The sequence below is a fragment of the Diprion similis genome, chromosome 8, assembly GCF_021155765.1.
Source record: "Diprion similis isolate iyDipSimi1 chromosome 8, iyDipSimi1.1, whole genome shotgun sequence".
Taxonomy (NCBI): domain Eukaryota; kingdom Metazoa; phylum Arthropoda; class Insecta; order Hymenoptera; family Diprionidae; genus Diprion; species Diprion similis.
In genome coordinates this window covers 7,229,757-7,245,864 of record NC_060112.1, presented here as the reverse complement: position 1 = coordinate 7,245,864, position 16,108 = coordinate 7,229,757, and the positions used below count along the sequence as shown (strand labels likewise).

At 37.4% G+C, this 16,108-nt stretch overlaps 1 protein-coding gene across 6 annotated transcripts; it reads right to left on the bottom strand.

The window, feature by feature from the left end:
• Positions 1 to 1,083: 1,083 nt before the first annotated feature.
• Positions 1,084 to 16,108, bottom strand: LOC124408539 (homeodomain-interacting protein kinase 2). 6 transcript variants are annotated; one of them, XM_046885527.1, is made up of 18 exons: positions 15,985 to 16,108; positions 14,057 to 14,398; positions 13,056 to 13,382; positions 12,799 to 12,891; positions 12,130 to 12,348; positions 11,642 to 12,014; positions 11,347 to 11,564; positions 10,883 to 11,206; positions 9,895 to 10,089; positions 9,633 to 9,779; positions 8,815 to 9,036; positions 7,818 to 8,263; positions 7,567 to 7,656; positions 6,742 to 7,008; positions 6,458 to 6,617; positions 5,941 to 6,164; positions 5,324 to 5,668; positions 1,084 to 3,150 (listed from the first exon to the last, which is right to left on the bottom strand). In XM_046885527.1, exons 1-18 carry the CDS (start codon positions 15,991 to 15,993, stop codon positions 2,982 to 2,984), a joined length of 4,170 nt encoding a protein of 1,389 aa, XP_046741483.1. In that variant the 5' UTR covers positions 15,994 to 16,108; the 3' UTR covers positions 1,084 to 2,981. The 6 variants fall into 6 exon arrangements, with proteins under 6 accessions (XP_046741483.1, XP_046741484.1, XP_046741486.1 ...); XM_046885528.1 differs by having other exon boundaries at positions 1,084 to 3,180; positions 5,357 to 5,668; XM_046885530.1 differs by having other exon boundaries at positions 5,357 to 5,668.

Genomic DNA, 16,108 nt, shown 5'->3' with positions numbered 1-16,108 from the left:
TCGTCGACCTCTTTATCATTTCTTTTTTCAAACATGCCTTATATTTTCGTATTCTGAAAACAGATATCAAGCTAGCCTCGTGTGCTTTAGTATGAACTCTTGAAATTAGATAATTTTTTTTCAATTTTTTTTTTTTTTTTTTTTTTAATTTTTAAACCTTATTTTCCACTTAGATTTAGAGATTTTTATCGTTAATTCACAATAAATTCTTCCATTACTCTCATTCTAATTAAATTCAAATTCAATCTTCAACCGTTCGCGGTTATTTTCCCTTCATTCTGCTAATTTTTTTGAATTTATAACTATTATATGTACATACATACATAGGTCTGCTTCTTAAATTTTCTTACTTAACTAAATAAGCTGCATTTACTGCAAATAGGAAAAAAATACATACACACACGATACACAAAGACGAAAAGAGAAAAAAGGACTTTGTTAGAATATTTCTTTTTACATTCTCATTACTTCTTTCAATATCCATTATGCTGTGTTTCTATGTTTAAAATAACAACCTGAATATTGCTAACATTGTTAATTACCTATTATGCTTGGATCTCGAAGTGTTAATCATAATAATGATAATAATATTAGGTGTATACCTGAAATGTGTACGTATATTTACAAGATACACATATATATATATATGTAAGATACACACACACACATATATATATATATGTGTGTGTGTATCTTACATATATATATATCTTATATAGAATAAATAGTGAGGCAAAGTTAACGCATTAATACGACACACCTCTTGTCAGTAAAGCTATTAAATATTTTTTCGTTTTTTTTCTTCTATCTTCCTTTTTAGCTCCCTCGTAATTATTAGTATATTTATGATATTAGTTAACGTGTAGTAACATAGTTTAGTTTTTTTTGCTTCGCTTCTACAGTATACACTTTGTACAAGTTGGACCAGCGCCGCCATTCATATTTGATAAAACTTAAACTAATCATCTAATACCCTACATTATAACGCTAAACACCAAACCAAATTCCGATAAAAGTTTCCAAGTGTATTATATATGCATTTTAATGGTACTTTTTTTTCCCCCTTTTCGTTTTTCTTTCTTTTCTTTTTTTGTTAATACACGACGTAATCAGTAAAGAATACACCTTCTTTCTTCGATAAAAGTAATGTCAACAAAAGTGATGATGGGATTTCATAATTCTTGTGAAAATATTAGTATAGAAATATGCCTGGTGCAAGATTAAATATTTATAAATCGATAGTGAAAGTATATATGTATATATATTATGAATACATATATATTTCTGAATCACGTGTGTAATGCAGCACAATTTTTTTTTTTTTTTTTTTAATTTTCGATTTACTTGTTTTCTTATTGTTATTGTTGTTGCTAACAACTGTTAAAATAATATTTTTAGGTGTTTATGATACTCGAAATATATATCATAGGAAATGCAAACCCCCCTCCCCACCTATATATATATATATATATATCTATTACAAACAGCGTCTGCTAATAATTTTTGGAGATAACGTTAAAAAATAAAAAAAAATTAATGACCAAAAAACTTGCTCAAGCGGCAATTAGTGTTCAACAGTATTTGAAAACTTTGTTTTAAGGGCCACGATAATGGGTACAATCCATTAACTCGATTCCGCTTGACGTACTAAACAGTTGTATTTCAACTTTTTTTTAGGTTTCTCAAACACTGGTTTCAAACATTTCTTCTCCTAAATTAAGTCCCATTAATGTTCGGCTTTCACAGCAAGTAGCGTTTAAGTTTTCCTTAGTTTGTTCCTTAAAGAAGCAGCCTGATAGTTTTTTTTTTTTTTTTACGTGGCCTATTTCTACAAATAAATTCCAGTTCGTAATTTGGTATTGAGGACTATATATGTTGTGTATATATATATATACACATACATATCATTAGAATTATTTACATTTGCATAGCTCCTCTTCCTCAATTATTATTTATGAATCTAACCCCAGCCAATTCTTAAATCCTACTTAGTTTTTTTCAAACAACTAACATTATTATATATATTTTTCTTAGCTCTTTCGATAATCGGTATCATCTTGATTTCCCGACGGATTCTTGCTCCCTCGATACCGGTCCTTTTACATACTCGGTTCTATACACTTAGTTTCAGACTTATCTTCTTGTGTTTTATTTTCATTTCTTTATTCGATCGTTTTCCGTTGTCATTAAAGATCAGCATCATCATCACTTCTAAATTTGAACTATCATACAATTTTTTAATCAACCGTATTTCCTCTAATTTAGAGTAACACCTGACTTTATTATCTCTCACACTCGCACTCTCCGTATCTTTTTCCCTCACTCCCTCCCTCCTTCCCTCCACTATTCCTCTCCCTCTCTATCTCTCTACCACTGTTTCTGTCACTATTTACAATTAAATTGCTAATATGCAATCATCTGCAGTTAAGTTAGCGCTAATGAATTAACATGACTGCCAATTAGAAATAAACGAACGCGACTCTCCTCTATGTTTGACTAATGCTGATCATTTCGTGAAAGTGTAGATTTTTCCTCTTCCTTTGTTTTAGTATTGTAAACCATTGTTTCATATTCTACAGCGCAGACAATAATAATAATAATAATAATAACCATACCGTCTAAAATATAAAAATACTTTTACCGTCAAATCTTGCTCAAGGATTCAGCGGTCGATTAAAAACAAAAAAAAAAAAAGAAGAAATTTATAAAAACCCTACTTACGAAATGATCGATCTATCGATTATACATTGTAGACATGAGGCAGAACTTTGCAATACAAGACATGGTAACGTTGTTACGAATTTTGAGTTTATTTTCTCTTGTGGTGTACTTTTTTCTTCTTGTTTGTCAGTTTCTCTGCCTTTCATTTTCGACTGGCAAACATACGAGCTAAACTTAGCGTCTCAGAGCGTCTCCACGCTGTGTGATAACTTATACTTAGTAATCTAATGAAAAGCTGTAGCTTTTATTGATATAAACAATTATTCGGTAAACCACAAGCCAGAAGGCTGGTACTGATGCTTAGCTGGCGATAGCGGCGCCAATCCGTAAACAGCCGTCGGCTGCATGTGAGCAGGAAGCGGATGCGCCGCATGACTAGCCAGTAGCGGTCTGGCTGAACTGTGATGAGCGGGTGGCGGTAATGCTCGACTAGAATCATACAACGTTAATGGTGACGAGCTGTAAAAAACCGGATAATAACCACTTTAGTTATTGTTCCACCTTCAACTTGACATTGGTTAATGTTTAAAACATCAGAAATTTGTTTTTTCTGTAGTGCCAAAATAGCGTATTACATCGTCTTGTTGTCAGACTGATTACTTTAGATTTAAAACGACACAATAAATTTTTCAGAAAAACAAAAAATTTGAACCAAAATTTGAACCACTCTTTAACCTTCACTCCCTTCGAATTTACCCTTATTCTTCGCGTCATAGTATTACTGAAAATGAAAAGCCACGATTTTTTTTCTCCACATTTTTCGCGTCATCTCCAACTGAGAAAAATGGTTTCTTCTATTCCACAAGTTGTGGAATTTACTGCAGTTCTCTGCCAGTTATCGTTTCCAAGACTGCTTATTTTCCAAATCCAGAATATATCTCTCCAGCTGTCCGCAATGTAAATTGCAAATGATTAAATAACTGTGTCAATAGATTGGGTCAATTTTCAGCTGCAGAATGTTCCCTACTTATTTGAAAAAAAAAAAAGAAAAAAATCGTAAGTGTATTATTAAAGATAAAGAGTAATTATATACTTATTTTGCAATGAAAAAGTATTTGCAATTAGTGAAAAACTTTTTTTTACGTTCATCAGAAAGGTCATATAAATCCTTAATTTTATGATCATTCAATTCATTACGATATAGTGTACAGACAACAAGCTATAACGTAAGAAGTATGAAGATTTATAAAAATGGAAAAAATACATTCTCGCTCCAGTGCGGATTGGAAAATTTGAAAAAATCACGGCTTCGTATTTGAAATAATACTGCAAGGTGAAAAATTAATGTCAAAATCGAAAGGCATGTGGGTCAAACGTTGTTGAAAGTCGCATATACACAAGATTCAGTGTGAAAAAAAAATTCATCATCATGTGGGAAATGTTGCATGATAGTAATTCAACTACTAGAGATAGTTCAAAATTCCAGTTCAAACCTAGTCAGAATGTCTAGCATCAATCGCATATCAAAGGTCTAGCCAGAGTAGCATTTTAAAAATGCCTCTGAATGTTTTAGATATGCAATCGGGGCAAAATTTTGGTCATCCAGAACCAAAATTTTCCATCAAGTTTTAACGCTTTACCGCTTTAATTTAACCATATTTCATTGGAGCTATTACATCGGAAAAATTTTACGTATGTAAAATGATTATTGATCATGAGTATGATTTTCTCTGTGATCAAGTCGAGTTGCATCCACTATTTTATTTTTCTTGAGCAGTGTTTTTAAAAGCTACAGAAATTTTTATTTTGTGAACATTTTGATAATAGTAAGTTGTAGAAAAAAAAAAAAAAATAAATAAATATTTACATTACGTGTAAAGGTGCTTTAATTATGGTAAAAACACACGAGTGTTTGAACCTATTGGACAATAGATTAGTCGTCAGCACATAGTTTCAGTTAGTTGGATCAAAATTTATTTTGTGTTGTGTGATCTGATAGTTTGATAGTCAGGCATTTGATTTCTACGTACACGAAAATTCCCGAGTCAATTTGATCTATAAGAGTAAAATACGAGGTCGTGTAGTTTTTAAAAGCACTTTTTAAGAACAAACAACAGTGGGCGTAACTCGATCACAGTGAATCATCAGAAAGAAAGTTCTCGTATTTTCCCCTATTCGGAATTCCAGCCAAAATAAAAAAAAATATTTTTACAACGTAATAAGATTTTTGTACATCGTCGTGAAATTTTTCAAATCCAAAAGTTCTTATGAATGAGGTTTGAGTAGAAAAGGAACGTGGTTGAAACTTGATGGTAACTTATGTCTCATCGTGTCAAACATATTGCTCCAAGTGCACGTAGAAAAAGCTTCTAGAGCATTTTTGCCATGCTTATCCTGCAAGACCCTTTTCCATAGAATTAACAAAACGTCTAGTCACATTCCCTTACATTTGTGTACTATTGTCAGAATTCTCTCTAAAATTCCCGTAATGCTAGACATCCTGTTAGGTAAACGTCTGCGACAATTACGCAAACAGAATATACACGTAGCGTGTTCTCACAACGATCAACGAACTGATACATTATTACCAGAAGAAAAAACTTCAGACATAGTATAAATATAATATATAAGAAATTATAATAATATAATGAAAGATACACACATGCATGCATCTACTAGACGTCTAGGTACCCACCCGGGTGTGAATCCCTGGTAGGTGGGCACTTGCTGTTGCTGGATGGCACTCGGTGCCTGAGAAGGAGCTGCGGTAACGTAAACCGCAGGTGGGGGCGCCACAGGATGTCCCCGTGATCGTACATGGGCGTATTCCTGGTACAGAGGCTGACCCAGGTGTTGGGCACCCCCGACCACCGGGCCAGCAGCCGGGCTCCTACCCCCACCTCCTCCGCCTCCTGGACTCAGATGAGCCGGATGACCGTGGTGGCCGTGATGAGCCGTCGAACCCACCACCTGGCTCTGCCTACAAGAGCCACAAACAAACCCATACCTTTGTTTAATGTCAAACTCTCATGCTTCTTCTAATCGACATCGTCGTTACTACTCTTGCATCTTGATTCCAGTCAGTGACATGTGTTTGTGAGCGGGGAGAGGTGTGAGAATAGTTTCAGATAAAATTTTCCCCAACATCCCATTTCATTCGCGTCCGAATAACGTTCTTTAGTTTAATAATAATCGTGCAAAACATTTGAATGTTTAGAGAAGGAAGAAGATCAGAGTAGAGATGATAGAAATAAATAAAGAAGAAAATCAAAGCTTTACCTGTACTGATGAACGGGATTTGCTACCGCCCATTTCTGATGATCCCTCGAATGTGCAGCCGGCGGTTGAACATACTCGTGTTTGTATTCAGCTCGTTTACCGGGCCAAGATACTCGCTTGTCGGCACCCGTTGTGTAGACGATGTGCTGTTCCTGAAGGTGGGGATGAGCACTGCTAGTAGTCACATACTGCAAGAAGTAGTCATGCATGTCATAGGCGTCATCCTAGAAGAATATTACCCAAAAAAAGAAACGTTAATAAATCACAATTTTCTATTATACGACCGATATTTCGTCCATCGAATGTTGTTGACGCTGAAATTCTACTGTATACACGGTGAAATCAATTCAACCGGGGGGAAACAAGTGAAAACATGAATTTAATCAGGCGGTACATTGAAATAAGAAATTGATTTAGAGGGAAAGTTTGATGAATATTAGTACCAACACCAAAGTACCGACTTTCAGAAATCACTAATTGACCAACAATTGTCAGTTAAAAAATATGATAGACCAACCTGATAAGTTGGAGGTTCTTTGCAGGCGGGTGCATGGCAGGGATGCGGAGCTAGATATTCGACGCCAGGTTCGGGCTTGGTGGCGACGTTGATCATGTTGCATTCCGACTGAACTTTGGCCAGTAGTCGTTTTTTTTGCGATTGCGAAGAATAGCCAGAACTGTTTTGCAGGATGAGAAAAATTAAGAAATTCCATTGAAAAATCAATTTCCTTCGTCTTAGTTGATGAATTTTTCTTTGGTTCATTGCAAATATTAACATTGAAGAAAGATTGATTCTTTTACCTGACATGATGCTGGGGCTGCGGTTCGTGCTTTATGTGCTGGGCAGGCTGCTGATGCTGATGTTGAGGGACCTGGTGATACAAGTGAGCGTGGACTCGACCTGGACTTGCCTCCCCGTCGCTGTCACCCACCGTAACGCAGCTGATGACATTCTTACGTTGCGCCCTTTGCGAAGAGCTGAGGGAACCGCTGTGACCGTTCGTATGCGTTTGACTGCTTGAATGAGTCTGGTGCGAGCTCTGTACAACACGAGGCGTAGACTGCGTGCTGTAAAAAGAATATCTCGAAATGAAGATTTAATCGTTGTACCGAGACTCTGTTTTTTGCCACCAAATTCGTTGTTACTGTTGAATACAACTATGTTAATCAATAAAAGTATCATAGACCACCTGTTAGTACACCGCTATGTTCCAAATTCCACAACCAGTAAACATGGGTGAACGTGAGAAACACGATCGCGTTTAGAAATGAAATTGTTACAATTAGTTACGATTGCAGACCTGCCAGAAATTTAAATATACTGACCAATTGACGACCTAAGTACCGCTTTTTTTTAATTTACTGTTCGAAACCAGGGATCCTTTAAGGAAACTTGATAGTTTTTGGTTAATTCAAGTTTTAACAATTCCTTTGCAAAGAAAGAAGTGATGGAAATAAGTTTGGTGGATGGCCTGCAATGAATTATAGGGTTAGACTGATACAAGGGCAATAATCCCGATAACGACACCAGTTATTCAATCGCCTCAAAGTATTACATCTGTTACAGAGTGAAAACCGAAAAAAGTACCCACGTAACAGGTTGTTTATTCTATTGTATAAATATACCTTCGAATAACATCCTCGCGAACGGGCCTTCCATCGCCAGACAAGCGAGGCGCCAAACCTTGGCAAGCCCCGCATTGACGGTCTCCGCAGCTGTCAATAATATTCATGCATAATTCTACAACTATCTAAAAAAGTCAATCTAACTAAATGTGTAAAACGTTTATACGAAACGCGACCTGTGTTTCAAAGATTCATTACTTAGCGATATGTATAATTTTATAATACGTAAACAAAACATTTTCATGGCTCACCATTTGCCAGGACTTTCGTCTTCGCTGTCGCTTATGGTGATGACGGAAACAGCTGGCGAAGGCGTATCGTGTATGGTTATAGTCTGTTGCCTGACAGTTGTGACCTGTTGATGTTCGTTAGCATGATTATTACTTCCATGTTTGTTGCTACTGGTGTTGCTGCCGGTATGATGATGAGACTGATTGGTCTGTTGCTGCCAGTGACTGTTCGCAGGTGAATGACGCCTCATATTACTGGGCGGTGTGCTTTCCTTGACTCTCTTTTTAACAGGACTCAACTGCTGAGTTTCCTTTTTGTGTTCGTGTCTATGCTGGGGCTGTTGCGGCACAGTCAAGTGGTGCTGGTGATGTTTTGTCACGCTTCGTTTCCCCCAGCTTTGCGACGGGTGTTCGACGAGCGCGCTTGTGTTGTAAACTTCGGTTACCGGGAACACGGGCCTCTGATCCTTGCCCGAAACAAGGAATATTAGTTCAGAAGTTCGCTTTTCTGATTGTTGTTTTACATTCGTCAGAGATATTGGGACAATACGGGATAAAGGAATGAGGATTTTCTGGCTACCTGATCCCTCTTCGAATGTATTTGCACATTACTAATACAATATATAGCGTTTGTCTACGAATATCGTATATCAAACATGAGAATTGGTTCTATAACCGCAAAATTTACCCGATTCCTGTTCTGACGGTAGATATTTCACAATTTCTTCCATTCTAAACGAAATCCTCTTCCCAAGGCATCTAACACACAGGCTAATATTCGTCTCTTGCCTCTGCCGTGTCTCAAAGATCCCTTTATACAATATATATCGAACTGATAAGAAAGTTTTACACATACTGTTTTTATTTCGGAACACTAGTTGCCTAATAATTACGTTTAAACATGAGTGTAATCAATGTTCTCGGGAGCAGATAAACCAGTGGAAAAAAATTCAAGGCATTCAATTTGGTATGTTCTAGGTATGGTGCGAGGAAAATGATTGCGCAAAATGAATCCTACCTGTAGTATGGCAGAACTGTCGACGATGAGTGGTCTGCCCCACTCTCCTGCGTCACTAAGCAGGGGTTGTTGTATAGCGGCATGCTGTGGTGGTAATTGTTGCCAAGACGGTACGATGGCAGCCATTTGTCGACTACCACCTGGCCACGACGTTTGTACCGCGTTCTGTAACCCAACCATGGGATACTTATGTACACACGGGAGAATGTTAAATTCAGTTTTCTTAAAGATTTTCGCCGGTAAGTTTGAAAAAAAAAAACATAAATAAAATTGTACATAAACAAGTAGCTGCATACTAACGTTTATAAATTAGCATCAATTTTCAAAGCGCCACTATGAATGTTATAATATTCATAAGAAAATGGGGTGTTAGCAATACGAAAAATAGTTATTTAGCATAATTTGCATGTTCCAGATATTTACCATTGTAAACTTTGTGAGTGCGAATCATGAAGAAAGAAGCAAAGTAAATATATTATTATTCCGTTGAGTATTGGTAACTACAGGATTGAGATGGAGGTCAGTTGGTACAGAGCTTTTAGCCTGCAAACGGTTTTAAAGGAAGTGCAATTCATCGTGGCTCAAGACAGCAAAAAAAAAGAAATTCTAATAACAAAACTTTTTTTGATTGGTGTGTCTGGACGAATTATTCTCAATGTTAATGTGAAACAAGCGACCATTTAGAGAAAAAAGATGTGCCTAAAAGTTGGCAAAATAATCCGTGACCAGCGCTGCTCAGAAACCTTTGCTGAGTAAAGTGACATTATATAGACATTGAAATAAGAGAATAATTGAATAATAAATCACGTGAAACTCACCGTGAGTAGCATTTGTCTGCCGCTTTCCACCATGGAAACTGGAACCGCGGCGTATTGCTGTTGCGCCGCTGCTGCAGCGGCTGCAACAGCTTGTTGAGATATAATGGACGGCTGGATTTGTAGGGGAGCTTGCTGAGCTTGAGGTGGCTGCGAAAGAATAATTTCTCACAATTATTAACGAGATTCGTTATTCCTTTGCTAATATATAGTCTATCTGTTTGGTTTTCGTACGAGAAATCATGGCGTCAATGTGTTTCTTTACCATTTCGACACTGACCTGTGCAACAACAACATGTTTTGCCGGACTAGGCATCGGCTGGTAGCCAGGCGGTGGGCAAAGAATCCCAGGTACTAATTGGTGCGGAAAATCGTGCACCGCGCCACGACCGCTGTTGGAACCATTAGACGAACCACTGTACTGTGTTGCTCTCCGACTGGTATTTGTGTATATTTGATACTATTGTCAAATAAAAAGAAACAGGCCAGTTAGATACAGTATGTAATAACGAACACAAAGGTTCAGCTTCGATTGCGTAAGTTTTGTATCATTCAATGAGTATTTTTTCAATAAACTGAATACCATCCATTATAACAGTACTTATTCGTTCGCAAGTTTGTTTTTATTCTGGATACATAGCATCAGTTTAAGTATATCATATGAATATCTCATTTAGACTTTGGTTATGTTTCAAATGGTATTTGAAAAAGTTCAAGTTTTCAGGATTCGTGATCTTATTGGTGAAATTTTACAGCGAAAAATTAGTCGGTAATTTTTTTTCTATCTATAGAACTGATTGCCTAAAATATTCCGAGTACAAGTCGAGTACGGATTTTTAGGGGAAAATTGGTTGCCAAAAAATACTGTAATATGTTTCTATGTAAAATATAAGATATATAAGAGACACAAGATATTGCAAATGTGAAAGTATAACAATTTTTTACGATCCTTGCATATCAGCATTTCTCTGTAATACGCTTTAGCTAGTCTTTTTGGCCATAATGCATTTTTTTTTTAAATGTAAGGGAGATATGACGTATTAAAGGGATGCTAAGTCGATTTTTCCAAATTTAAAAAAAATCGTTTTCGCACACCCTGCTCAGTCTGCTGTATTTTCGAGGCTTCTTTTTAGAGCGAAAGCAAGCATTTCTTGCATGCACCCATAGAAAGATCTGAATTTTTTTTAAGTGAAACACCCAAACCGACACACATCTCGGACCAGACGAATAAGAGAGAAAAAATGGATATTTACCAGATTGTCGTATCCCGACGGAGCTGTGCGGTGTTCCCTGACGAGTCTCTGCACCTGATTCGTCAGTTGATTGTTGAAAGTGAGAGTGACCGCGCTTCCGTTTGTCGTCGGCACAAAATTGGCAACCAGCGAAGTCGGCGGTGCTGGCTGAGGCGCGGGTGGGGCTTGATGGTGAGCCGGACTGGCAGTAAAGTCGCCAGCTCGTCTGCAGACTTCCATCATTTGAACGGAGGCTTTGACGTTGTTGCAATGAGCGTAGTCGACGAGGTGAGCTAGCGTTACGAAAGCATGGTTCAATGCTTCTCCCGGTGTGATTCGGCGCTCCTTAGAAAGAAAATGAATTGTATGTTACGCTCTACCGTTAGAAAAAATGCTCTCGCCAAATCTGACCGGCATCGAAACAACTTTTCATCATCAACTTTTTTATCGCCGCTGATCGAATTTAAACGTGAATTAGATATTACTACCTGGTCCATTGTGAGCATCCTCTTCAATAGATCTATAAACTCTCGTCTGTCGGCCTTTTCCGCGCATAACTGACCCCCTTCCAAATCGGTCGGAACATTCACCTGACCAATATCGTCCAAACAGTTGAAAATGTATTTTCTAGCCTCCTTGGACTTTATTCCAGTCTCCTGCTCGTGTTCTTCCGGAGTCTTTAGTCTCCAGAATGGATATGTGCCTGGAAATCGATACAGATGATTACTATTACACGTCGAATTGAATAAAAATATTGGGGAAATGATCAACTAAACTTACTGTCCATATCTCTGTAGAAGAATTTTGTAGTTTTACTAGCATTATTCAGCATATGTTCGGTGGGAAGTCCCTGGGTTTGACTGATGTAGCGTATCTGATCGTATTCCGAACTGCCCGGATACAACGGCCAACCGAGAAACAATTCAGCCACAACGCAGCCTAGAGACCACATGTCTATCGCTTCACAGAAAGGAAGTCCGAGTATGATCTCTGGCGCACGATAGTAACGGGATTGCAAGTAGGTATTGCAAACGGCTTTTGAAACGTGAGAGGCAGAACCAAAGTCAATGACTTTAACTCTATACGGCTGTCGCACAGGGTCTACCAACATTATGTTTTCAGGCTTAAGATCGGCGTGAATTAGACCCAATTGCTGAAAAAACAAAGACGGCATAGTTAAATTTATAGAAATAAATTTAAAAATAAAAAAAAAAAAAAAAAAAACGCATTATACGGGCAACAAAATTGTACGAAAAGTTGTTGTTTACCTTAAGTTTGAGAAGAGCGGTAAGCACTTGTTGAAGAATTGGCCTGATATACTTTAAAGGAAGCGGTGAGAATTTATTTTGCTTTAAAAAATCATAGAGGTTCTGCTCCAGCATTTCAAACACCAAACAAGTATGAGATTTGTGCTGAAAACATTCGTAAGCACGCACAAAGTTGAACTCGTCCGCGTTTTCCTGGCTAAGTCGTGACAGGATGGAGACCTAAAAATAGAAAACATTACGACTTTTGGATTTGTACGAGTAAACGAAGGGTAAATCTTATTCCAACAATGAAACATTGTTCATATGTATTCTTCGATCCATTTCAGTGTGTTTGACAGAGAAGCTTGAGTAACAAAATTGGGGAAAGTAAAATGAAGGTCATAGTGTCGTATCTTTTTAGGGGCGGGCAGTTTCTTCCCCTCCAAGTTAAATGAAAGTTGTTGACCTATTTAAGTATCTACCACTTTGGCACCAATTGAACACGATACTCTCTTGTCTCAGTGCTCTCGTTGACCATTAGTACCAAAGATTGAATTTAATGAAACGAGTAAATGACACTACCAGTAAAAATTATACAACAATCATTTGCAACAATTTTTTTTTAACTATGACTGACATTGATTCGCAACAGTACAATGAACTGGAATATAAGAGGATCAAGTGGCTCACCTCAATCTGGCCTTGGCGCGCGTATGATGGATGATTCTTCAATATTTTAATGGCTACTATTTCATTGGTACCCTTTTTCCAACATTTCACAACCTGAAAACACATCAACAACAACCATGAGAATGTTACTACCCTTTACAGGCGGTAGGTGAGTGATCAACCCTAGAAATGACCTTCGAGTGAAGGTCGATCCTGTGCTGTTTTCATTCTTTTCTATATTTCCCAGTGGATAGAAAGAGAGAAAAAGGAATGTTTACCTGTCCAAATGTTCCTCTGCCCAAGAATTCCAGAACTTCGTACTGATTGGTCATAGAGTAAAGAACTTCGTGCTGAACCAACTGATAATCGCCATCCCCTTGCGGATTACTCCCACCGCCGCCGTTGCCCCCATTGGCAACTTGTTTACTGTGCGAAGTCATGCTTGATTGTTTATTATTAAGCTGCTGTTGTTGCTGCTGTTGTTGTTGTTGTGAAGAATGGTGCTGCGAGCTTACGGCACTGGTCGTGGCGTTTGTCGTGTTAGTGTTAGTCGATTGGATCGCCAGTCCTTCACCATTACCTCCTTCTCGTGACCAAGACTTTCTCTGTAGAAGGAATACACCTTATAAAAAAATTTTATGTTGTCAATAAAATCTGGTAAAGTACCATTTTTTTTTTTCGTTCTTCATTATGAACAAATAACGACTGATAAGCAAGCAGTTACATTGCGTTGAAGTTGGTTTCAAAATACCAATAGTGAGCTTGCATAATCTTATGCCGAAAAAACTTTGAATCTGACCAACTGCTGAACCATACAAATAATTTTGTTATCCAAAATATAGAGTCTTTAGAGATAAATTGTTCAGTTTGATAGAAAATCATTGTATCTTATGCAAAGACAGAATTTTAGAATTTTCCTATAATACTTTTGACTGCTCAAATGCAAAACTCGAGACTTTAAAAACTTTTGTCGCTTGTTAGGTTCATCGAAACGAAGTAATGGGCAAAAGGTGTGCGCGCGTACACACGCATAGGGGATTACGGCTTCCAAAGGTACAATATAATTTTATCTCAAGTTGATTACTATATCGACTCTGTTATCTTTAGTAAACTTCTGCTACCTCTTTAGACTTGAGAAATAGAGAACTTATCTACCAGGCATAAAAGTTACGTGGAACGCTTCCAACGGCATAAAGTTGTTTCGAATCGCCTGCTCATAATACTAAAGGGGGTTGAGAAAAACATGACACGAAGTAAAACTACAGATTTATCACAGTACCTTCTGACCACAGCGCTGGTACGTGTCTAAAAGTTTAATAGTCGACGCGCGGACTAGAGTCTGTTGGTTCGGGCTCTTCTGCAGCGCATTATTATGCAACGGACCAAACACAGTGTTCACCCCGCTCACAGCGTACTGTTGGATGCTAGTTGCGTTGTCCAACTGGTAATCGGCAGATTGGACTTGTCCGTGCTGCTGGATAACTGGTTGACTAATGTTGTAGTCCAACTTTCGTTTCTTGCTATGCTGGTGAGCAGGGTTGTTGCTGCTGCTGCTGTTGCTGCTGCTGCCGTTGACGCTGCTGCTCGTCTGCTGAGCTTGGATGAACATGTCACGCATTCCCTGAAAGAGTTGGAATTTCAGTATCATTTACAGCTTCTTTGTTATCAATAACTATATTTAACGTGCTAACAATAAGTCTAGTCTGGTAACAGCGTTTGGATGTAAAATAAAATAAAATTAACTTTTCAACTAGCAATAAAAACGGCCAGCTACAAAAAAATATCATACAGCAGGCTATTAAAACAATAATTAGACATTCGTCGTCGTCGCTGAGGTTTAAAAATACACTATATGCTCATCAACTATTGACAATTGTACAAACTGTTCGAAAAGTAACGTTCCGTGTCCTGTCTGAGGATACGATCCATAACGAAAAACAATACGAGATGAGAGAGTACTAAAGTCTGACTCTTAAAATAAACTATCCAGTCGCCTCAAGTACAATCCTGAGTTTCCTTTCACATTCATCTGATACTGTAGAATAAAACGATATTTTCATCTGAGCGTATCAACCATATCGCAAATCTCAAATCAGAAATTATTCAAAACTCGCAGATATATATAAAGGTGCAAGAATACGAATTAGTGAGTTATTTGTTCTTGGCACAACGCCAATTTAGCAAGGCCCACGATTCAGTTAACTTGAAAAACTGACGCTTGGAGAAGTTTGAATATATTTTTCTCAGCGGATTTCACCATAATATCGAATATCGGAACCAAACATCCATCAGCCATTTTCTTGTACCTTGAAGTGAGTGAAATTATGCAGAATTTAAGATAACGATGAATATGTTTAATGATTGACAAGGTAAACACCCAAGGCAATAAACCCGATCAAAATTATTGAACTGACGAACACAGCAAGAACTTTGATTGCAATGGAAAACTCAGTTGGAGATCTATTCTGATTTTGTGGTACCATTTTCATCGACCGATTAATCAAACGTATATAAAATAACAAATCGCGCCGTGAATATCGTAATTATTACTCCAATAACTGATCACTAAATAACGACATGTCATGGCTAGCCGAGTTTAAGAACTACTCTTTCAAAGTTACTTAACCATTCTCGAATCAACTATCAAAACACTTTCTTCTTTGCAACTATGTTCATGCAATCGAGATGAAGAAGTGTAAGTATGTAACGCTACAAAATTATTTTCTTCTCTGCATTCATTACATTCATCAGCTATACGCAAAGGTAAATGAAATATTGTCAAGGGGAACGAACAAAGCATGATGCAATGAAACTGTAAGCCAGAAAATCTATGGTTTAAACAAGAAGACATTCGCCGAGTAAAAGTGAGCCATTATTTTACAAGGAAAAGAAAGAAGGTAAGACGGAGAGTTCTGAACAAGAAATCCAACATATTGGTAATAAAAAATGAGTAATGTTCAAACAACGTGTGCATAAATTGTGATCTTTGGCAAAGTGGAAATGAAGTGGTTCCTGTCACGCAGAGGAATGGAAGAAAAAAAAAACAGCGATCAACAAAGAGCACAAGCAAAAGACATAGGAGGCAATGCAAGTAGAGCGAGCGTAACCAGATAAAGGCTAAAACAAGTGTCACAGGATGTGCAATTTGTAACAAAACTAAAAAAAATAACAACGATAACAACTTTGGCATTACTAATATTTGTTTACATTTTCCATTAGCTCAGCAGCTGTGCAGACGGGAATCTCTTTTACAGTTTCTTTCCTCTTTCTCTGTTGTATAAGATTTCAATAAATAAATGTCAGCGGCGGACGTTTGTGTTTTTTTTTGTTA

Coding starts and splice junctions, on each gene's coding strand:
- LOC124408539 (XM_046885526.1), bottom strand. Junction 7,657..7,817: donor GACGAAAGTCCTGGCAAATG/GTGAGCCATGAA, acceptor TATTATTGACAG/CTGCGGAGACCGTCAATGCG. Junction 6,618..6,741: donor CAGCCCCAGCATCATGTCAG/GTAAAAGAATCA, acceptor CCTGCAAAACAG/TTCTGGCTATTCTTCGCAAT.